The sequence below is a fragment of the Rhinopithecus roxellana genome, chromosome 14 (genome assembly GCF_007565055.1).
Source record: "Rhinopithecus roxellana isolate Shanxi Qingling chromosome 14, ASM756505v1, whole genome shotgun sequence".
In the NCBI taxonomy this organism is placed as follows: domain Eukaryota; kingdom Metazoa; phylum Chordata; class Mammalia; order Primates; family Cercopithecidae; genus Rhinopithecus; species Rhinopithecus roxellana.
The window spans coordinates 65,639,728-65,664,582 of NC_044562.1; the positions used below are offsets into that span (position 1 = coordinate 65,639,728).

Sequence of the window (24,855 nt, forward strand, 5' to 3'; positions counted from 1 at the left end):
AAAAACTTACTCAAAGACCTAACAGAAGAAAGGTCTTTTGTGTCAAAGAACAGAGTTTGCGAAGTGGGCAAGCTGAGCACACTGCAGGCACTATCAATGAAAGGAAAAGGACAAAGCTGGAGAAGAATTCCCACCAGCTTCAAAGTAGAAAAAAACAAAAAAATGGGTTCCCCTCTATAGGAACCAGCACAAGTTTGGCCTTGGATTTTGTACTCAGAACTATTCATAATGCTACACACTTTTTTTTTTTTTTTCTTTGAGACAGTCTTGCTCTGTCACCCAGGCTGCAGTGCAGTGGTGAGATCTCAGCTCACTGCAGCCTCTGCCTGTCAGGTTCAAGTGATCCTCCTGCCTCAGCCTCCCGAGTAGCTGGGACTACAGGCATGCGCCACCACGCCCAGCTAATTTTTGCATTTTTAGTAGAGACAGGGGTTTCACCATGTTGCCCAGGCTAGTCCCGAACTCCTGACCTCAGGTGATCCACCTGCCTCGGCCTCCCAAAGTGCGGGGATTACAGTGTTGAGCCACTGTGCCTGGTCCATAACACTACCTTCTTGAAGGCAGTGCTGAACCTCGTATAGGATTTTGAGCGAACAGTTGGTTCCAAGAATTTTATATCTATCAAATTACTCTTGAATGTGTAGACTAAGATGTTTTGTGATGTTCAGAGGCTTGGAAAACAGATCTGTCCATATTCTGCAGTAGATAGAAAAACCAATTCAAAACGCAGGCTTCTAGAAGGTGAGCGTCATAGCATAAAGGAACCCCTCCACCAGCACGGACCCCCACAGGGCCCACTGTCCTTGGCATGGCTGCAGAGCCCACACAGGGCAGCCCTGGTAGGCTTCTGTGCCCTGAGCCTTTTCTGCGCCCCTTGTTGTGCAACTTCAGGAAGTGTGTTAGAGCCACATCCTTTGCCCGGCGGCTCAGACGGAATCTTTACTTCACTCGGTGACCACTCAGAACAATAACAGCTGCCACTCGCTTCCTGAGCTTAATAACAATGGCTCAACCGTTCACCTCCCGGATGCTTGTGACGGAACAGCTTTGAGAAAGTTGTTTTGTTTTCCCTCTCCAGAAGCCATGCCGCCCAGAGATACGTGACAGCCACCGTCAGGGACCAGGGACTTGAGTCATGAGTGTCTCTTCTTTAGAACTCACCAGAATGGTTCAGGTCACTGGAGTTCTTCTTCCAAATCCAGAAAGAATAATGAAAGGGTCGACGAGATAGATATTTTCTAACTCTTCATCTAAACTTGCATTAAAACCCGGGCTCTACAGAAAAAGACAAAATTTAGCTGGGCATAGTGGTGCACACCTGTCATCCCAGCTACTCAGGAGGCTGAGGTGGGAGAATTGCTTGAGCCCGGGAGCAGAGGTTGCAGTGGGCCGAGATCGTGCCACTGCATTCAAGCCTGGGCTACAGAGTGAGACCCTGTCTCAAAAACAAAACAAAACAAACAGAAAAACACGTGGGGGTGCTCCCATCTTGACTCAAACAATCAATATCCTAGATACAATCTCAACCTCAAGAAAAGACAGGAAGTTCACAGAGAACACTGATGTGATAGGGGATTATGGGTAGTTTTAATTTTCTGCTTTATTCCTCCTGGTGGGAAGGATGTCAGAAAGGACGCAAGGGCCAAAAGGTTGTAGGATGGGGCCGAAGGGCCCCTTTTGCTTCAACTGTGGCCCTGGGTTTGAGACAACCATTTATGCGACACGTCTGAGGCTGCTCCAGGCCTCCCTGGCCACGGTGGAGCTGGCCCATGAGGGTGGCTTGCAGGGCCTCAGACTCTTCCTCACTCTGCCAGAGAGGGGCCATTTCAAAGGCAGCAGCAGCGTCCCAGCTCAGTCTGCAGCGAGCAGCTCAAGATGGGCACCGCTTCTCTTACAGGAGAGTCACTTCCCTTTCCAAGTCAAGAAAGGAGTTTGGGCTTTACAAGAAACCTGCTCTCTTGGTGTGGGACAGTCAGGCCCGTGGGGCTGAGCCATCCTGCCTTCCTCTGGCTTCATGCAGGGCTCAGAGCACTGTCCCGACCCTCCCCCAACCAGGACAAGCAGTGCAAGCTAAGTCCAGAAGGTTCTCAGAGTTTGAGTGGCACAGCAGCTGTTGAACAACTGCTTAACGGTTCCAGAGCCTACTCAGGTCCCTGAAGACACGAAGCCCACAGCCCAAAGAGCAGAGCTGAGGGAGATGGAGTTCCAAAATTTACCCCTCCTTCCCTGCCACTCCCAGCACTGCCTAGAATCCTCTAAAGCACCTCCAGTTCCCCACTGTCTCCACCGTCCTCCTCGGCAGCTTCCTTACGCTGGGAGGTATGTGTGTGATCTCTACTTTCCAGCAGTTTCTTGACAGTCCTTGTCCAAGGCCACATGGCTGGCCAAATTGGACTTGAATCCAGATCCCAGCCAGGAATGGAGTCTGCTTTCATTCTAGGGGCACCTTGCTGATTTACCACAAGGGACAGATGCCACCTGGGATCAAATATTATCTACAACCGTGTGAAGGACAAGAGGCCAAGCTCTCTGAGAGGCCACATTGCCTTGTCTCCCTGCCCTCTGGGCAGAGTCCTGGGCTCATCCTTCCCCAGGAGACTCCAGCCAGGCCTGGAAACACCTTCTGGGCTGGAAGGAAGAAAGCTTAGCCGGGGAGGCCGGGAGGCCTGGCTGTGAGTTCCAACTTCCGCAGTTCTCAGCAACACTCATATTTAGAATGAGGGGGTTGGATGAAGTTACAGTTTGCATCCTGCCCTCCCATCTCGGATTTTTTTTTCAAGTCTGTGAAAGATGGAATAAGGGAAAAGAGTCCCCCGGGTGAGGTGGCTCCTCTCCCTGATTGATACGGGGCTGTCATGGGTTATGACACGTGGGCCAACTCCATGAAGCTGGTCTGCAAAGAACGAAGATGAGATCTTTGGTGTTGACAAGAGAACAGAAGTCCCCAGGAAAAGAGCTAAAGTTACTAAACTAAGAAACAATGAAAGCCTTTCGGAGCTTCACTTGGCAAAGTTTCAGTCCAGATTCTTATTTTGGGGAGCCTCGTATTCTGGTGGCACTGAACAGGCTCAGGTGTCAGGAATGAGTTATTTAGAAACTGTGGCTAAGCTTAGAAAAGACCGTGAGGTTTTGCCTCAACATGAAAAGAGGAACTTGAGTTAAAATAGGCAGAGATCAATAACTGCTAAAGCTTCCCCGAAGGGCTCTGAGTCTGCTTAATTGAGCATGAGTGTGCACTTGGTCGTCAGTAGACATCTGCTGTCATTTACTCTTGGAGGTAGATTCTCATAAGTGAGTCCACCTAGGAGAATCCTATGAGAATTCTCCTTCAATTCACCTTGAAGGGAAACCTCTTCAGACCACCTAAGCCCACAGTTCCCTGTACCACGTCGGCTACTGAGGAGGTCACGGGCCTAGTGCCAGGGTCAGGAGTAGATATGTCCAGCAGGGCTGCCCTTCTTCTATGAAAGCTGCCCACCCACTGCCCTGGCTGAGCAGAGACCTTGAGGAGCCACGCTGCCCCATGACTCTGTCCCCATCTCCGAGAGCAGAGGGGGGCATCTGCTTGAAGACAGCCAATTCATACACAGACTGGCAGCCCCTCAGTGGCCCATGCAGAGAAAGCCATGGAGGCTGAGCCATCAGACTCCCTCTTAGGACTGGGGTCTGAGAAGGAAGGCTGCTGGCGGGGAAGAGCGACCCGACGGAGAAGAGCTGAGCCACGGGAGAAGCCGCGTGCAGACCCTATGCTCTTCTGGTCCCAAGGCCCTGGGGCGGCCTTCTCCTTCCTGGCTCTGCACATCTCCACAAAGGCGGCCCACCCCTTAACCCTTACAGAGTCAGCCAAGGTGAGTTTCTGTTCCCTGCACCGCCCCCACCCCCCCACCCCCGTAGTCTGATGAGGCCCCAGATTTCATCAGCAGTTCCCAGGGTCACAAGACGTCACAGTAGCAAGAGCGTGATGGTGACAGAGAGGGGCAAACCGGACACGCAGTCTATACATTTACAGGCCGCGGGTGCCAACTCTACTAGAAGCCACAGAGTCATGTCTTTTCCAGTCATACTTAAAGTTTTCTTCACTTTGAAGGAAGAGAAGAAACCGCAAAGGGAAAAAAGATCAAAAGCAGCGACCAACTTTTAAATTAAGAGAGTTTGCCGACTCCTCTCAGCAAACCACCTGTCACAGATGCCAACTCTGCCAGAATAGCTCATGCCCTTCTAGACTTGGAAAAAATGGTAGAGGTCATTGAAGCCAACTGCCTGCCCCAGACAGGGCTCCCCTCCGCCAGTCACATCCCACACACGGTGAAGAGTCCATGTCAGAGACAGATATTCTCATGGCAAATAGCTGCCAAGCGCTGGAAAGGACGTTCTTGTACTAGGTGTGCCAACATCTGCTCCTGGCGACTACTAAGAACCGGGCGAAACCTGCGGGCGCCCTAGGCCAGTGGAAAGCCTTCCAGCAGATGTGCCTTAGAGGCTGCAGTGGATGCAGGGGCAGGAGGATAAGGCAGCTGGCAGCAAGACCAGCCTGACTACACGGGGAATGGTTCTGCTTGAGCCCAAACTCACATCTCCCAAGGAGGCCTTGCAGCAAACAGCCCCTGGACCAGGCTGCATCACACACGCCCCTTGGGTTTCTGTCAACCACACTGCTCCTCGAACCAATTCCTTCCATCCTCATAAACCATCTTCCTGAGGGGCGTTCTCCTTACCACGCTCTCCCTCTTGACAATTCCTGGGGGATTTTTGCCCCCAGGGACTTGCCTGTGGTTTGCTCCCACCTTGAGTCCAGCTCCCTGTCTACTACTGCATCCTAGTTCTGCACACAATGAATCATTCCTTTCAAGCTTTGACACCGGAGTGTATCCTGCCTCTCCCCTCCCACTTCCACTTTCTTTTCAACCAAACTTCTCCAATGCCGTCATTGCTCTTCCATGACATGATGTCCAAACCTCTGTCTACCCCGGCTACTCTGCTTGGGATGTGGATGCACTGCAGTGTCTCTTACTCTAGTCCCTGAGAACTGAGCATCTCTCTCTCTCTCTCTCACACACACACACACACACACACACACACACACACACACATCCCCCCTGCCCCCCACTGGGGATGTGAAAACTTTGTCTCCTTCCTTCTTGCCACCCCCATGTGCTCTTCATGCAGCCGGATAAGAATAGCTCTCCTGGCTTCCACACACTCAGTTGTCACATTTTGTGGCAAAACAAAGCCTTTAGTAAACTGTGCTTAGGGTGGCCTTCCCCGGCTTGGATGGCTGCAGCTGATTTTTCTTTTTAAATTTAACTGCAGCCAGGCGGGGTGGCTCACACCTGTAATCCCAGAACTTTGGGAGGCCGAGGTGGGCAGATCATTTGAGGTCAGGAGTTTAATACCAGCCTGGCCAACATGGAGAAACCCCATCTCTACCAAAAATACAAAAATCAGCTGGGCATGGTGGCAGGCGCCTGTAATCCCAGCTACTCGGGAGGCTGAGGCAGGGGAATCACTTGAACCCAGGAGGTGGAGGTTGCAGTGAGCCGAGATCACACCACTGCACTCCGGCCTGGGCGACAAGTGTGAAACTCCGTCTCAAAAATAAAATATTAAAAAAAGTGAACTGCAAGTTTTGCACATTTTGACTTTGCATGGTGAAATCAGATGCCGTGAGTATCAGCCTCGGACAGAACAGAGTTCTACAAATGGAAAGGCTCTGTTTTGTGCTAGTCTCGCAGCCCCTCAGAAAACATGGTCTGTTCTCCTGTAAGTTCACCTCCCTTCTCTCCCTCCTGAGCCACTTCCTCTCTCTCCTTTGAGAGATGAAGACAGCAGTTGGCCAAGTCACAGCCCTTCCTTTCCCTTCATCTCTGGGCAGTCTGCTTCGCCTTCATTTCCTCTTCATACCCATGGACTACAAATAGCCCGTGGCATGCAACTCCGTCCTGTCACAGAGCAGGGTCACTTGGAGGGGCACCGTGTACCAGCTAAGCCACCCCACAAACTCCTGGGAGGAAGCCAGGCTCAGCCAGGCCTTCATGTCCGACTACCTGTGCATGCGCTTTCTTCCTCATCGTTTCCACCCCTTCTCTGCCAGTATTGGCTGAAGTCAGGTTCAGATTTCTAGGTTTATAAAGGACTCACCTGAACAGTGAATTTATCATCTTCATTGGGCAGAATTCTGTAAGTGTAAACGCAATTCTGATACCTGAAATAGATCAAAGACTTTATTAGAGCCCATGCAGGAAAACCCGGTTTCCTCTTAACTGAAAAGACAAGACTTCCTGACACAGCTTGAGGAATCTGGACACAAGTCTCTGAATTTCGGAGCTGACCATTCTCTAAGATGGAGGTGAGCCCTGACGTCCAGCAATCCTGGGCTGAGGCACTCTTATTTCCCCACTGCTTCTGCACTCAGAGCACCAGGAAAAGGTGGGGTGGAGGGTCATTTAGGTGGGGACCTGGCAGCTACAGGGTCTGATCCAAAGAAGTCTGCCACATGGAGGGGATTTCTTAAGCTCTCAGCTGCCAAGAAGATGAAGTAAGAGGGGGTGTTTGCGAGTCAGGCATGGTGGCTCACGCCTGTAATCCCAGCACTTTGGGAGGCCAAGGAGGGAGGATCACAAGGTCACGAGATTGAGACTATCCTGACCAACATGGGGTGAAATCCCATCTCTACCAAAAATACAAAAATTAGCTGGGCATGGTGCCGTGTGCCTGTGGTCCCAGCTACTCGGGAGGCTGAGGCAAGAGAATCGCTTGAACCCAGGAGGCGGAGGTTGTAGTGAGCTGAGAACGTGCTACTGCACTCCAGCCTGGCAACAGAGCGAGACTCCGTCTCAAAAAAAAAAAAAAAGGAGGAGGTGTTTGAAGAAGAAACACGATTCCAGTGGGCCTGAGCATAGCGGCCTCTGGTGAATGGGAGCCAGGCACAGCCGCAGAGGGGCCACCTGGCTGGGGCAGGGATCACTCGTTCCCACTGAGCTCCCCGCTGCCCCGAAATGGCTTCATCCCCTTGGACACTGTGCCCCGTGGATTATCTCCCAGGGATTGGCCACCAGCCCTACCGAGACCTGGATTTGCCCCAGCAGCTGGAGAGCAAGTCTTGGGATTGTTTCTAACAAGAAAGTCCTAGGAATCCCAGATTCTCTTCTCTTTCTAGAAGCTCTACCTTCCTTTGGCACAGTCATCCCTAACGTGAGGAGGAGACGATAGCTTTTACTTTCCTAAAACCTCTGAGAGGAAAAGCGAGCTGTCAAGTGCTAGCACCTTGGGTGAGGGGCACACTAGGGTGGTCCTCAGCCTACTGAAACCCTGGCAGCAGCCAACACCCATGGAATCCATCAGCTGCTGAGGCCAGCAGGCTGTCAGGAGGTTGGGGGAAAGCTATTTGGATTTTAGGCCCTTACTTAAAGCTGCTGGTCTGTTCCCACCCACCATAATCTTGCCCTGTTTTGCTACTTCAGATTCTCATGAGCCTGGAAGGCTTGCCTGGCCCATAGAGCCCTGTAGACAGGACCAGCCTCTGTAATTAAGCCAGTGCTTCAGTGTAGAGGCTACACACACTCACCCCGTCCCAGGTACAGGCACTCCACTGAGCATCTACATATGTTACTGATATGTTATTGTTTAACTAGATTTTTTTTTTTTTTTTTTTTTTTGAGACGGAGTCACTGAGGCTGGAAGGCTGTGGCATGATCAAGGCTCACTGAAACCTCTGCCTCCCAGGTTCAAGCAATTCTCCTGCCTCAGCCTCCCAAGTAGCTGGGATTACAAGCTCCTGCCATCATACTTGGCTAATTTTTGTATTTTTAGTAGAGATGGGGTTCTTTTTCTTTTTTGTTTTTTCTTTTTTTTTTGAGATGGAATTTTGCTCTTGTTGCCCAGGCTGGAGTGCAATGGTGCACGATCTTGGCTCACCGCAAGCTCTGCCTCCTGGGTTCAAGCGATTCTCCTGCCTCAGCCTCCCAAGTAGCTGGGATTACAGGCATGTGCCACCACACCCGGCTAATTTTGTATTTTTAGTAGAGATGGGGTTTCTCCATGTTGGTCAGGCTGGTCTCGACTCCGGACCTCAGGTGATCCACCCACCTCAGCCTCCCAAAGTACTGGGATTACAGGCATGAGCCACCGCACCTGATCCTGTTTAACTAGATTTTAAAAAATATATACTAACTTTAAAAAATGAAAACCATACAGAAAGATATAAAATGAAAAATAAACATCTCCTTCCCCTCTTCTTAGATTTCCTATTCCTGTTTGTAACTAAGTTCAGAAACTTTAAACATATCCACAAGATTATATATACATATCTTTTTAGATGCTAATAATATCATACTATATATACCATTTTCTGAAATTTGTTTTTTTCACTGAAAAAGATCATAGAGGTCTTCTCAAGCCAACTGAGAGATGGTTTATTATCATTTGCATCATGTTTCACCATGTGCTGCACATGTGTTGACGTTTATTAGTGATTGTAGATAAATCACTAGAAGGTGACCGCTGGCTAAATTACCTGGAGATTTGCTGTTTTAATAGAGATTACCAACTGTCTTCCAATGAAGTTGTGGCCTTTTTTTTCTCCTACTAACCGGATATGAATGTGTCTGTTTCCTCACACCCTGCCAACTGGCTGTTATCAGACTTTTTAATCTTTGTAAATCTGAGAGGTGAGAATGAGAACTTGCTTTAATTTGCCTTTCATTATGAGGAAGGTCTTTCAGCATGTTCTCATGTTTAGTTATCTGTATTTCTTTTTCTGTGAATTCCCTTTTGTGTCTTTGGCTTGCTTATTTTGGTATCATTTTTTGCTTAGTTATGAATAAGACTCTGATATATGCTACAATATATTTTGGAGTTATTTTTAACAGGTTTTTTTTTTAAGCTGTGTAAATGTTTTACAATTTTATGTGGCTAATTTTACAATATTTTATTTTATGGCTTTTGCATCATGGGTACTTAAAAATAATTTTGAGTAATTTCACTTCCACATGTCTCTTCACTTCACATAGAAAAGGTGATTTTTCTTTCTCCCATGGTTTTAGTCCCCATCCTTCTGCTCCCTGTCCTATCTCCAGAGCCTGAATTGATACAATCGTCTTGCATCAGAGACAGCAAGGATGAATCTCTAGTCCACTGACACTACATCTCCCAGGGACACCTCTGGGACACAGAGAACCACTGGCCTCAATCCCCTTTGCAGAGCGGGCCAAACAAATGTGGACACAGCTCAACTCTGCTGTGCTCTTATTTTTCAATAAGAGCAATAAGAGCTCTCTTCTCTTGGCACTTCCTCCTGTAGGTATGCAAATGAGGTGAGGGGTGAGAACAGCCTCTTATTTGGCTGAGGGAGCTGACTTGTGGAAGAGCTCCAGCCGGCTCAAACATCAGCCTGTAGACAGAGAGAGAGAACATCAGCCTGTAGACAGAGAGGAAGAACATCAGCCTGTAGACAGAGAGAGAGAACATCAGCCTGTAGACAGAGAGGAAGAACATCAGCCTGTAGACAGAGAGGAAGAACATCAGCCTGTAGACAAAAGGAGAGAACATCAGCCTGTAGACAGAGAGAGAACATCAGCCTGTAGACAGAGAGGAAGAACATCAGCCTGTAGACAGAAAGGAAGAACATCAGCCTGTAGACAGAGAGAAAGAACATCAGCCTGTAGATAGAGAGAAAGAACATCAGCCTGTAGATAGAGAGAAAGAACATCAGCCTGTAGACAGAGAGAAAGAACATCAGCCTGTAGACAGAGAGAAAGAACATACTCACGAAGAGAGAGTCAGAGGCAGTCGCACAGAACAGGAAAGCCTTTCTGGTTCAATCAAGTGTGACAGAAAAACCTTTATGGCTTTTTCAAAGATGTTCTAGAAACATTGAAACAAAGAAACAGCTCCATGTTACCAAAACAGAATTCAAAAGCTAGTATAATAAGAAGAAGATACTTCCCCGTTAGACAGTAACATCTCAGCAGATGTTAATGACCCTGCACAGCCAATGCACAGGGCTGGACATTCTGACTCCCGTGGCTGAATCAGTTTCAACCTTCAAGGGAAAACATACAGCACCACCCAACACACACCCCACCAGCCCTGCCACACACAGTCAGCGGGCGAGCAGTAGTACCAAACTGTATTGCATGGGTGTAGGGGCTCTGCCAGGTGGTGGAAGAGGGTGCTCACTTGGCCTACTCCCCCCACCAGCAGTTTGTACTTCACTCTGGTCCTGTATACATACACAAACACATACGTACATGTGCACACACAACATATGCATACATGTGTATACATGAAACATGCATGCATGTATACTTGTATATACACATGCACATCCACACACAATATCTTACATGCCAAAATGTTTAAAGCAAAGATTCCACCACTAAATAGTGTTTGGCAATTGCTGCCCTGGAACATGACCTGGAAAACGTGCTCACTGCTCTTTGGGGGCAGTGGGTCCCACCCAGACCTTGCCCAGCTCTTTGTGGTGATTTGGTAGCACCTTGTCATGCTAACACTGGCTCTGAGCTGAGACTCCTCCCAGTGACTAGGTGGCCTTTCAGAGTAATTGGATCAGGATTATTCCCATTGGAGATCCAGGTTAGGATAGCACTGGGCCCAACAGTACATCCTTCTGCTAACAAATGAGATTGTTCCATTCCCAAATGAAGAGGGGCTTCCAGCAAGTTTCCCATGTGACTCCCACAGGTGCTGGGTGATGACAGGTGCCCACCCTGTGCTGAGCGTGGAGGCAAACAAGAGGCAGGAAGGTGCCTCTCAGCAGAAGGGCATTCCTAGACCAGGTCAACCCTGATGTGGTAAGAGAAGTTCTACCTAATACGGGAGGACAAGCCTGTGGAAGTAGGAAGAAACATCGTGTTTGATCCTTTCAGATAAATCTTAGCATTTCCGTATGGCCATTCCTAGCCAAATGAACACTGACAGCCAGGCCCAGGAACATCTTCACCATGGAGGGACCCACAGAGAGACAGAGAATCAAACTATAAAATTCAAGAACCTCTTTGTGTTCCTATCTTGCTTTGCTGATCTGCTCCTGTAATTGCTTTTAAATCCTTTTGTGACTCTTGTTACATATCATTTCTAATTTCTAATGCTTTTGTCTGTGTTTTTGCATTTTCTTAAGACGTGTTTTTGCAGATTTCTGGACAAGATGGGGTGGGAGAACAGGGGCTGGAAAACCCTGCATTAAAAAAAAACAAACACAAAAAAAACCATTTGCACCAATGCAGAAGGACAAGAAAATGGGTGGCAACCTTGGGAAACAAGGTGTTCACCATTCGCAACTCCAAACCTTGACGAACTGCAGCCAGAGAGAAAGCTGAAGTTGATGAATTAAAAGAGGCCATTTCTTGCTAACCTGGGCCCCTCTAGGAGGGAGAAAGCATTTGCAGGTGGCTCAGCTGGCCAGGAGGTGAGAGATGGAGGTGAGGGTGGCTCAGCAGGCCAGGAGGTGAGAGATGGAGGTGAGGGTGGCTCAACTGGCCAGGAGGTGAGAGATGGAGGTGAGGGTGGCCGAGGATTATTGGGAGCCGGCTGAGCACCCCCACAACAGCTTGGGGGTCCAGCGGGCTATTCCTTGTCCAATAGCTACTCAAAGCCAAGACCCAGGTATGAGGCACCCCCTCCTCACCCCTGGAGGGAGCCCATCCTCTGTGTGTCTCACCACACCCTCATCTCTGGCCCCACCACCGACTGGATCTTGAATTGGCATCTCCCACCCCCATCTGTGGCAGTCGTTTTAACCCACTCTGAACAAATCTGATCCAATTGTTCTTGACAGTTCTTTGTCAGAAAACAAAAATCACCTAACCTATGAAAACATGTCACCACTCAGAAAAGGGCATTTTCCTAAGGATTCCAAGGAGTTACTTCCATCTTAAATACAATCACTGATAAAAATACATTCTGGACAAGTCTGATTTGTGAACTCAGGAAGACTAGAGAGACCACTGCATATCAGAAATTGGAGGCATCGATCATGAAAATCAAGCAAACTGAGATAAAGAAAACTGACTGTTAGGGAACAGCCGGGACATTTAGAGTCAGAATTTAACACATGACAGAGGCAGGAAATAGCAGCTATGGATTGGAGAAAGTGAACGAGGAAAAAGACACACTCAAGAAAGTGGTACTAGAGGAAAAGACAGAGATTTTAAAAAGAGAGGGAAGAAGAGAAATACAGAAACTGATCTGAGTCCTGCAGATGCAACAGGGCTTCCTGAAAAGACAGAGGTTTGTTTTTTTCTTTCTTTTTTGTTTTTTTTGAGATCGAGTTTCACTCTTGTCGCCCAGGTTGGAGTGCAATGGCGCGATCTCGGCTCACTGCAACCTCTGCCTCCCGGATTCAAGCTATTCTCCTACCTCAGCCTCTTGAGTAGCTGGGATTAAAGCACCCACCACCATGCTCGGCTAATTTTTGTACTTTTAGTAGAGACAGGGTTTCACCATGTTGGCCAGGCTAGTCTTGAACTCCTGACCTCAGGTGATCTGCTTCAGCTTCCCAAAGTGCTGGGATTACAAGCGTGAGCCACTGTGTCCGGTCCAGAGATCATTTTTTAGAATATGAAAACAAAACGCAGAAGAGATAAACCAACCTAAGAGCCTGTCACTTGAAAAGTAGGAGATTAAATGGACACACCTGTGACAAACAGAATAGAGGAAAGAAACAAATGCAAGTGAGCTGGGCAGCCTCCCCCTGCCTCCCCTCCCCCAGTGAGACCCACTCCCTACCCTTTTCCACCTGCCCTGTGCAGCCAGCAAATCTCCGGGGGCTGCTTCACCCAGGTTTGGCTGAAGGGAGGCACTGGCAGGGTGAGTGGGGTGGCAGGGGGGATGGACGGATTTGTTCCACTGACCCCACCCTGCCTGCTGCAGGGGACAGAGCTCCACTTCTGGAGTCTCCTAGCTGCAGCCCTGCCAGGTTCTGGTGACACAGCTCTGGCCCCTGCCTCTTCAGCTCAGGGGTGGGAATGGATCCTGAGGGTGCCAGCCGCTGGCTGCCTTGCCATTCCTGTCTTTGTCACCCCTGTTGAACATGCCATCTATTTCTTGCCAGGACCCTGGGCACCACCAACAGTTAGAAATGAGAAAATGAAGATGGCCACAATAAAAGAGAAACCTTACAGTTATACAAAACTATGCATGATTGTTTGCCAGAAATTTTGAAAATCTTAACGAATAGATTGTTCTCTGAAAATTACATGTAACTTAACAGAAGGGACATGGGAGGAAATAGAAAACAAGACCAATTCAATACTAAAGAATAAATTGAAGTAAATATTAAAGAATTATAAACGGCCTTGAGAAGAAGTGGCTTTACCAACATTTTTTTAAGTATTTCAAAAATCAGATAATAATTGTGCTACATAAATGCCTCCAGAATATTTTGTAAAATATACATGACTCTTAAAACCATAACATAACCAAAATCAGATAAATCAACCTCAAGTATGAATCATATATAAAAATCCTAAATAAGTTTCAGAGTACCTTAAAAAAGTATTGTATCAAGAATAGTTCATTGTAATCATACAAAATTGTTTAATATATATAAACCAAATATAAATATAAAAAATTAAGCTATTTTACCAGTAAATGAAATAAGGGATATAATATAATCATCACAATTGATATTAAAAAGGCATTTGATAAAAATTAAATACTCAGTCCTTCAGAACTCTTTCTAAAACTAGAAGAAGATTACTTCTTCTTGGACATGATGAGCAGCAACAATTACCTTTTATCAAGTGGTAACTAGGTGACAGAGGCTAAGCCATGCCCTTCCCAGGTGGTCCACAGTAATTGTCACAATATGTCTCCTTGAGGTGGATGTTTTTTTTCTTTCTCTTTTTTTTTTTTTTTTTTTTTTTTTGAGACGGAGTCTTGCTCTGTCGCCCAGGCTGGAGTGCAGTGGCCGGATCTCAGCTCACTGCAAGCTCCACCTCCCAGGTTTATGCCATTCTCCTGACTCAGCCTCCCGAGTAGCTGGGACTACAGGTGCCCGCCACCTCGCCCAGCTAGTTTTTTGTATTTTTTAGTAGAGACGGGGTTTCACCGTGTTAGCCAGGATGGTCTCGATCTCCTGACCTCGTGATCCGCCCATCTTGGCCTCCCAAAGTGCTGGGATTACAGGCTTGAGCCACCGCACCTGGCCAATGTTTTCTTTTTCTAATATTCCCCACTGTAGTGTTTTAGAACTACTGGCCCATGCAATAAGTTATGAAATCTGAATAAGTGTCATAAGTATTTGGAAAGTACACCACAAAAGGATGGTAATTTGTAGATGAAATGAGAGTCAAACATGAGAGTCAAACAAGAAAATCCCAGAGAAGCAACCAAAAAGCAATTTGAACTGATGAGGAGTCAGTAAAGTGACAGAATAAAAGATGAATTTATAAAATCTATAACTTCCCTGTATGTTATCAGTGATAATGAAAAGTAGGGGAAAATGTATTCACAACAGTAATAAGAGTATAAAATAATCAGAAGAAATTTTAACAATAAATATGCAGGATCTATATGAAGAAAATTACAAAATTTAAAATGATAAGGACAACCATATTTGTTAAGACTGAATATTACTAAAATGTCAATTTACACAAGCTACATTATGGATTTTGTGCAATTCCAGTCAAAGTCCCAATAGTAGTTTTCTCCAAATTGGCAATATTATTAGCTGGTTCACCTGGAAGAATAGATATTAAAATCACCTATAATAAAGTCTTTTATAAAATTAGGTGGTATGATTGTTATGATATTGGTGAAAGAAAAGCAGATATACACGGAACAGAGTATAAACACAAAGAAAGATATATGACTTAAAATATGATAAAAGAGGAACCCCAAAGGGCAAAGGAATGTTATTCAGTAAAACGTTTTGGGAAAGATGATTAGTTGAGAAAAATATACATAAATCTTTTTTTTTTTTTTGAGGCAGAGTCTCACTCTGTGGCCCAGGCTGGAGTGCAGTGGCATAATCTTGGCTCAGTGCAACCTCTGCCTCCTGGGTTCAAGCAATTCCCCCACCTCAGCCTCCCAGGTAGCTGGAACTACAGGTGCACACCACCATGCCCAGCTATTTTTTTTTTTTTTTTAATTTTTAGTAGAGACAGGATTTCGCTATCTTGGCCAGGATGGTCTTGATTTCCTGACCTCTGGTGATTCAGCCGCCTCGGCCTCCCAAAGTGCTGTAATTACAGGTGTGAGCCACTGTGCCCAGCCTAAATCTGTATCTTACATCATTTATTAAATTACAGAGAGATTAAATGGTTCAGTGCAAAACAAACCAACAAACAAAAACAAAAGTGAAAAACCCATAGCTGCTTCATTTGTTTTTACCAAGTGCTGTGCTAAAAGTGTGATACATATTTTCCATCCAATCCGCCCCACAACATTACCACATAGGTATTCTTAGCCCTGGTTTTCAAATGAGGAACCAAGGCCCAGTGGAATTAAATAAACTGCTGGATCCTGGCCAGGCGTGGTGGCTCATGCCTGTAATTCCAGCACTTTGGGAGGCTGAGGCAGGCAGATCACAAGGTCAGGAGTTTGAGACCAACCTGGCCAATATGGTGAAACCCCGTCTCTACTAAAAAATACAAAAATTAGCCAGGCATGGTGGCGGGTGCTTGTAATCCCACCTACTTGGGAGACTGAGGCAGAAGAATCGCTTGAACCTGGGAGGCAGAGGTTTGCAGTGAGCCAAGATCATGCCATTGCACTCCAGCCTGGGCAACAGCCTGAGACTTCATCTCGAAAACAAAACAAAACAAAAAAACAAAACAAAACCAAAAAAAAACTGCTGAATCCTTAGCCCAAGTCTATTAGCTCCAAAGGCTCTGTCCTAACCCACCTGCCTTGCACAAGTGAATTTCTGTGTGCAGAGGGATTCTCTGCATTGAAAAGCAAAGGGAGAAAAAAGGAAAAGACTGATAGACTTCACTATATAAAAATTTACAATCCCTGAATGTCAAAAAATCATAAGACTTAAAGGAAAATCACAATAAAAATATTTGCAACAAGTGTGATATAAACCTGTGCAAGTAGATAACAGAAAAATGATAGCTTCAATGGAAAAATGGCAAAGAGAATTGAACAGACCACTCACGAACGAGGGATTATGAACGTCAATAACTCTATCAAATAAGTTCAACATGATCACAATCAAATGCAAATCAAAACGAACATTCACCACCTTCACCTTGCAATGTAATATGTTTTGAAATGAAAATATTCAGAATAGGAAGGTTAGAATGAGACGGACACTCTCTTGTACAGCTTACTGGTGCATACATGGAACAAAATTTCTGGAAAGCAATGTATCATTCTGTATCAAGAGCCTTCAAAATATTCTTGTCCCTTGATCTAGTAATTCCACTCCTGGGAATCTATAACCAGACATATTTATAATATTTCTTCACAAAGACCTTCATCAGTCATATTTATAACAACAAAATGCTGTTGATAACTTAAATATCTGGCAATAGAAGAATCATTTCATAAAGTATGGCACATCACATAATAGAATCCTGTACATCTATTAAATACGATCATTAGGAAGAAAACCTAACTGAATGGGAAAATGCTAATGCCAGCAATCTCAGACTAAAATTACACATATACATGTCATACATGTGTACACAACATGGAAATTACATACACACAGGGAGGCAGAGAGAAGAAGAAGATGCACCAGCGAATGAACAATGTTTATGCTAGTGTCTCAGTGATGGGGTGGTTACTTTTCTGCTTTTTGCTGTGTACTTTCTGTGCTTTGTATAAATACCATTTTTTAAAGTTACTCTAAAGAACAGGATGTCGTTGTTTATCAGATTTGTTTCTCCATTGCCACTGACAGCTGTGTGGCCCAGCAAGCCTCTTTGCTCTGGGGAGGTCCCAGCTGATCTCTCGGGGCCAGCCCTCCATGGGGTTGTTTATGATAAGTATTGACCCCAAACTGTTAGGGGCCTGCACTTGTTAATATGGTGTTTTTCTAATGAAAGGGGACAATGGGAGCATGAAGTGAGCAGGGGAGAGAATCTGGTCCTCACGTGCTGCCGCAGCTGTCAACCCTGAGTCCCCCGTCATGGAACACGCTGTGCTCCCTCCATTGTCCTCAGCCCCAGGACTTCAGTCCCCTCTGCACTGACCCCCACAGTTGGAGCCTAGTGGTCTTCAGATGCCTGCCTTTCTTCCTGACGTCATGTTCATTGCCCCTGGTTTCACTCCGCCTGCCTCCATGTCCCCATCTCTTCCTCCTGCCGGCTTCCAGGCTCCCAGCCTGGCCCCAGCAGCCTCAGTCACGGGGGCGTCACTCAGTCCTCTTCCTGCTTCCGAGTGCTTCCTCTGAGGAGGCCTCAAGTGACAGCTCAGCATCCCCCAGAGGCCTCCAGGAAGTTTCCGAAGCGATCCTCTGCCCCCATTCTCCTCTCTCCTCTGTGTGGAATGTCCTTCACAGAGCGGCCCTGTACTCCTCTGCTTCTGAGATGTCACTAGTCACTTTTAGCTCATAAAGACTAATTGCCAGCATTTTTTTTTTTTTTTTTAGACAGAGTCTATCTCTGTCGCCCAGGCTGGAGTGCAGGGGCACGATCTCGGCTCACTGCAAGCTCCACCTCCTGGGTTCAGGCAATTCTCCTGCCTCAGTCTCCCAAGTAGCTGGGATTACAGGCACCCGCCACCATGCCCAGCAAATTTTTTTGTATTTTTAGGAGAGACAGGGTTTCACTGTGTTGGCCAGGCTGGTCTCAAACTCCTGACCTCGTGATCCGCCTGCCTCGGCCTCCCAAAGTACTGGGATTACAGGTGTGAACCACCACGCCTGATCACCAGCATGATTTTTTTTTCTTTTTGAGACGGAGTTTTGCTCTTGTCGCCCAAGCTGGAGTGCAAGGGCACTATCTTGGCTCACTGCAACCTCCGTCTCCCAGGTTCAAGCAATTCTCCTGCCTCAGCCTCCCGAGTAGCTGGGATTACAGGCATGCGCCACCAACCCCAGTTAACTTTTGTATTTGTAGTAGAGATAGGGTTTCTCCATGTTGGTGAGGCTGGTCTCGAACTCCTGACCTCAGGTGATCCACCCACCTCGGCCTCCCAAAGTGCTGGGATTACAGGCATGAGCCACCTTGCCCAGCACCAGCATGATTTTTATGTGTGAGAAGCATTCGGTGGGAGGTTACCACATGCCTGGCCTTGGGCTATAAATGTCACTCACATCTTTCCATTTTATCCTCTCAATAACCCAATGAAACAAGGAAAAGACAAACAACCCTGTTTTCTAAATGTGCAAAGGATCTGAATTGACATTTCTCCAAATACGAATGGCCATTAAGCATGAGAAAACAGGTTTGGCATCATTAACCATTAGAGAAATGCAAATTAAAACCACAATAAGATGTCCCTTCACACCCACTAGGATGGCTATAATAAAAAAGATAATAACAAGTGCTGATAAGAAAGTGGAGACATGGGAACCCTCAGACATTGCTGGTAGGCAGGCAAAATGGTGGATCCACCAAGGAAAACAGTTTAGCAGTTCCTCAAAGTGTCAGACTCAAATGACCCAGCAATTCTGCTCCTAGATATGTACCCAAGAATGTTGAAAATAAATGTTTGCACAAAACCTTGTATGTGAATGTTCATCGCAGCATTATTCATTATAGCCCAAAAACGGAAACAACCCAAATGCCTGTCAACTGGTGAATGGATAAACAGAATGTGGTTCTTTCAATACAGTGGCTCATTAGTCAGCCCTGGAGAGGAATGATTCACACTGCAACACAGATGAAGCCTGAGAGCATTGTGCTCAGTGAAAGAAGCTGACCCCAAAATCCACATGTCATATGTTTCCAGTTATGAAACATCCGGAAAAGATAAATCCGTAGACAAAAAGTCATTTAGTTGTTGCCAGGGGTTGGGTGGAGAGGGAATAGGGAGTGACTGCAATGGGTACAGGGTTTCTTTTTGAGGTATTGAGAATGTCCTTGAATTAGACAGTGGTGTTGGTTTCATAACATTGTGAATGCACTAAAAACATGATAAAGAATTGTATACCAGGGCCGGGCGCGGTGGCTCAAGTCTGTAATCCCAGCACTTTGGAAGGCTGAGACGGGCGGATCACGAGGTCAGGAGATCAAGACCATCTTGGCTAACACGGTGAAACCCCGTCTCTACTAAAAAATACAAAAAAAAAAAAAACTAGCCAGGTGAGGTGGCGGGCGCCTGTAGTCCCAGCTACTCGGGAGGCTGAGGCAGGAGAATGGCATGAACCTGGGAGGCGGAGGTTGCAGTGAGCTGAGACCTGGCCACTGCACTCCAGCCTGGGCAACAGAGCGAGACTCCGTCTCAAAAAAAAAAAAAAAGAATTGTACACCAGGGCTGGGCATGGTGGCCGACACCTGTAATCCCAGCATTTTGGGAGGCCGACGTGGGCGGATCACCTGAGGTCAGGAGCTCGAGACCAGTCTGGCCAACATGGTGAAACCCCATCTCTACTAAAAACACAAAAATTAGCTGTATGTGGTGGTAGGCACCTGTAATCCCAGCTATTTCGGAAGCTGAGGCAGAGGACTGCTTGAACTCAGGAAGCAGAGGTTACAGTGAACCGAGACCACACCACTGCATTCCAGCCTGGGCAACAAGGGTGAGACTGTCTCAAAAAGAAAAAAAAAAATTAGCCAGGCATGGTGGTGTGTGCCTATGATACCAGCTACTTGGGAGACTGAGGCAGAAGAATCGCTTGAACCTGGGAGGCAGAGGCTGCAGTGCACTGAGATCGTGCCACTGCACTCCAGACTGGGCAACAGAGCAAGACTCTGTCTCGGAAAAAAAAAAAATTAAGAATTGTACACCATAGAAAGGGTGATTGTATAGAATATGGATTATACTTCAATTTGAAAAAATAACCCAATGAGTGGACTTTGGCCTTTTCATCGTCACTCCACCCCTGAAGAGGCGGGGTTGGCACAGGAAGGTTAGCATTTGCAAATGCAGCACACCACAGCCAGCCGACCACAGAGCCATGCGCCTCAGGAGTGCACAACATGGTACGAATTATAGGGGGGAGAGCAGAGCTCCTCTCACTCTACGTCTGGGGTGGGGAGAAAGGCCTGGCTGCAAGGACCACATGTCGTCATGACGCAAGGGTTCGTGTGCAGGGAGATGGCACCAATTGAGAAATGCTGATGTGAAGCTGCCTACAGTGGCTCACACTTGTAATGCCAGCACTTCGGGAGGCCAAGGTGGGAGACTGACTTGACTCCAGGGGTTGGGGACCAGCGTGGGCAACATAGCAAAACCCTGTCTCTACATAAAAAAGATTAGCCAGGCTTGGTGACTTGCACCTGGAATCCCAGCTACTCAGGAAGCTGAGGCAGGAGGATCGCTTGATCAAGTGAGGCTGCAGTGAGCTGTGACTGTGCCACTGCACTCCAACCTGGGCAACAGCGTGAGATCCTGTCTCAAAAATAAATAAATAAATAAATAAGGCCAGGTGCGGTGGCTCACACCTGTAATCCCAGCACTTTGGGAGGCCAAGGCAGGTGGATCACGAGGTCAGGAGTTCGAGACCAGCCTGGCCAGCATGGTAAAACTCCATCTCTACTAAAAATACAAAAATTAGCCAGGTGTGGTGGCGGGTACCTGTAATCCCAGCTACTTGGGGAACTGAGGCAGAAGAATTGCTTGAATCCTGGAGGTGGAGGTTGCAGTGAGCCAAGATCACACCACTGCACTTCAGCCTGTGTGACAGAGCAAGACTCTGTCTGAAAGAAAGAAAGAAAGAAAGAAAGAAAGAGAGAGAGAGAGAGAGAGAGAGAGAGAGAGAGAGAGAGAGAGGAAGGTAGGAAGGAAGGAAGGAAGGAAGGAAGGAAGGAAGGAAGGAAGGAAGGAAGGAAGGAAGGAAGGAAGGAAGGAAGGAAGGAAGGGGCTGGGTGAAGTGGCTAATGCCTGTAATCTTAGCACTTTGGGAGGCCGAAGAGGCCAGATCACCTGAGGTTAAGATAAAAAGAAAAAAATTAGCCCCGTGTGGTGGCAGGCACCTGTAATCCCAGCTGCTTGGGAGGCTGAGGTAGGAGAATCGCTTGAACCTGGGAGGCAGATGTTGCAGTGAGCCAAGATTGCACCATTGCACTCCAGCATGGACGACAGAGCAAGACTCTGTCAAAAAAAAAAAAAAGAAAAAAGAAAAGAAAACCCACGAGAAGTGCTGATTGTGTTCATGAATTTATGAATTTGACCTACCAGGTAGACAAACACGCAAAGCACCAAAGCTGGAGCCTATCTCTGGACTCAGAAGGACTTTTCTGGGGGGCTGAGTATAGGCACAGAAAACCTGGAGAGACTCCGTTTTAACATGCTTGCTCTGCATCACTTCACATGGAAGGTACAGTTAGTGAGTGAAATACATAGGCCTTTCAGGGCACATCACCCCTTCCTGGTCTTGCATGCAGAGAGAAAACTCGGCACAGTTAGCCTTGGACAAAGCCCCTTGGCCTGCTTTCTGGTGTGAACCAGATGTCAGTAGTTCTGGCTACTGCCTGAGCCAGCATTTTTTCCCACTGACTGTCAATATCAGGTATGAAAAATAGTGCCTTGTTGCATTTGCACAAAAATAATTACCAGTGTCTATTTTACTGAAGCTTCAAAAGGGGGACTTAGCCACCACTCATACCACAGCTTTCCACCTCTGTTGGACTTTTTGAGGTCAGGAGTTCCGCCCTCCCAAGCCCCTTCTTTGTGGCTCTATCACCAGGAGTTCCCTCTCCAGGCTTTTCCCCGCCCCACACAGGACACCTTATGGTCTCTGTTTCTCGCTTACAGGAAGAGCATGCACGCAAGTCCTGGCTCTGTTAGTTGTTAGTCCTGTAAACTAGGCTTGTTCCATAAACCACTCTGTGCCTCAGTTTCCCCATCTGTAAAGTGGGGATACCAGGACTTCCTTTGAAGGTCTTCATGGACATCAAATGAGTCAATATAAGCCTAGAATCGTGCCTGGCACATAGCTCTTTGGAAGTTGCCTGCTGTTGTTAGGCAGAGCAGGTTGGTAACAACCTTCTGTTAGCGGAGCAAGGTTTAGGGTCTGCTCTGTTCAACAAGATTCCCCTCGGAGAAGGCACTCAACATGTGCAGAAGAAACAGTGTAACAAGCCCCTAGAGGCCAACAGACATCCTTCTCGGGCTTTCCCCTCTTTCTTGTGGTGTAGGTGAAGCCACTGGGTCCAGGACTGTCTGGTGCACTGTCTACATTGCCCCCAGAAAGGGGTGAGCCAGACCCTGCCATGGTGCCTGGGTGGCATGTGGAAGGCCACATGTGGAGGGAAACCAAAACCACAGTCAGCTGTGGCTAGACCAGGTATTGGTTTCTGAGCCAAAGGCAGCCACGTGCCTTCGCCTCCCCCATGAGAGAAGCCCCCTCTCTCTGGAGTGGTTGGGTGGGAATGCCGCCCTCCTGGGCAGCTCCAGGCTGGATGGCAGCCAGCTGAGCTGACCACCCGAGGCCCAGTCCTGGGCCCCGGCTGCTCCTGCAGAGAGGGCAGGGTGTATCTTGATGTTGGGCCTTTGATCAGCTTTGCCTGTGCAGATTGCATAAGCGGATGCTGGCTCAGCCGGCCCATGGACCCTTACATTGACTGACCCCATTCCCAAGGCATCTCTTCTTTGCAGCATGAGGCCCTGCCAGGTGTGCTGGCCCCTGCATGGCAGGAGAGGGCATGAGCCTGATAGCTCTTAATGTCTCCCATCCACAAGGCACCCAACGTCCCCCTCAAGGCACCCACAGACTCTCCCCGGAGCAGGGCCAACTCTGTGGGGGATTTGAGTGGGGACCAGGTGGGGATGACATAGGCCCTGCTTAGAAGAGCCTCTGGCTGCAAGACGGCAGAGCTGGACTCAAACCAAGCAGCCAACTGCATCTTCCTGCTGCAACTCTCTGTGCCCCGAGATGGAGCCCCAGACTCCCTGTCAAGCAGGGCTTTCCAAGCTGCTGAGGTGAGATCAAAGCTTTCCTGCCCAGTGGTAGGTGACGGGGCTGACCTCTCTCGAGGAAATGCAGGGTTTGCTGGGTGTGGGCAGAATGTGCACTCCTAAGTCACGTGGTGGCACTGAATTGCATCCCTGTCTTTTGATGTCCAACCCCCGCTCAAGTCCATTTACATAGTCAAATCCTGTCCTCTTTCCTGAGCACAAAGGCCCCTCCCTGGTGAGGTTGCTCTGTTTCCCACACCCCAGGCACACTTGCCCAAACCATCAGGTGGAAACTCCGGCCGTCGTCCCCTTGCCCACCAGGGGAGGCCTGGGAGGGAACGCCACTGGGGCCCAGGCAGGATGAGGTCGGGGCACCTGGAGGATCTGAGGGGCCATGGGGCGTGTATACTTTTCCCATGGACTTTGCTAAGGCAGGAGGGTGAGTGTGTGGCTTCCTTCTGCAGTCACTTCTAGAGCAGGGTGGCTCCAGGTTTCCAGGGCTGGGGACCAAAGGCTGCTACTTCTGCAGCTGCAGAAAACCTGGCTGCTCTGCACACCCCTCAGCCTGGGACTGCCTGCCTTTGCCATTTCCATCAGGCTGCGGCCACTCCGCAGGGAACAGAGAAAACTAAGGGTGGTGGGGTTTGTTTTTCAAGAAGTTCAATCTCTTTGCTTTAAATGACTGGTCTTTTTTTTTTTTATATATATATGCTCTTCCTGCCTTTTTTGGTGTTTGGCTGCTTTCTTTCAAGAAATGAGGTGTTGGAAGATGACAGCTTGTTATCATTCATTTAATTACTTTTTAGTTTTAAGATCTCCGTAATTGGCAAAATCCAGGGTGGCAGCCACATGAAGCCTGCAGATGTGTGGAAAGTCTGCAGGTCCATCGTGTCCCACAGCCTACAGTGGAGCCTGACCCTGCAGGAAGGGGAGCTTCCTACGCTGAGCAGAGGAGAAAGGGGAACCCTGAGCCCAGGGTTTGCCTGGCCAAGGGGTGGGGCTCCTGGTGTTTGCAACCCAGCAGCCTCAGGATAGGAGGCTGATGAGGCTTTGGCTAAGAGGATAGTGGACATCTGTGGGCACCACAGGTCCCTCTCTAAGAAGCAGACACTGCACACCTGTCATGACTCTGAGAGTAACTCAGTGCAGACAAGGGTTCCGAGAGAAGAGGTGGAGGAAGGAATACGGGAACTGGCCTGGAACCCAGCAGTTTTGCCACCAGCCAGCATGGTGGACAAAGGCCTCAGGCGCTCTGCACTCTGTCTACCCCCTGAAAAGCCAGGGCTGTTGCACCAGAGCTTTTCCAAGACCTTTCCAGCTCTGACTCTGGCTCAGGCTGATCCTAGACATTAAGAGGCTCACAGCTTGGAGTCAGAGAGACCCACACCCCATGTCTGTAACTTGAGCAACCACAAAGCCCTGGTCAAAGGGCTGCATCGAAGGTTAACGAGATGGGACCCTGGAAGCCCTCGGCTCAGCCAGCACCGAGCAGCCAGGACAAGATCCCACTGGGCCAGGAGAGAAATCCAAATAATCCACATGGGCCGGGTGGAGTCAGACTGGGCTTGGGAGATGCCTAAGGGAAACTTCCTGCCCGTTCTAAGGCCCCGGCAGCAGCAGGTCCCCATTGGGGAAGTCCAGGCAGCCTGGGCCTGCGTTCCTTCCCCTGAGGCATGAGAGAGGGGGCACAGGAAACCAGTCTTTGGAGGTGGGGCTGCAGACTGCCAGCACAGGCCAGCGACCAGCTGTGAGCCTGGGTTGCCTTCCAGTGCCCCGGCTGACCCTGTAAACTCTCCGGCTGCCCTTGCTTCTGCCTCCAGCCCCCCAAGGCTACATGCACGCCCCCCTGGACTGGGAGCAGGAGAGGTTGGGCCACAGGCT

General features: G+C 48.1%; 1 protein-coding gene across 1 annotated transcript in view; it reads right to left on the minus strand.

Annotated features, from left to right (window-relative positions):
• The window catches only part of INPP5D (inositol polyphosphate-5-phosphatase D), a 153,547-nt gene that overhangs the window by 126,975 nt on the left and 1,717 nt on the right, over positions 1-24,855 (minus strand). Inside the window, 1 exon segment of the mRNA XM_010353138.2 lies at positions 6,139-6,202. Coding sequence (XP_010351440.1) covers positions 6,139-6,202 — 64 coding nt within the window.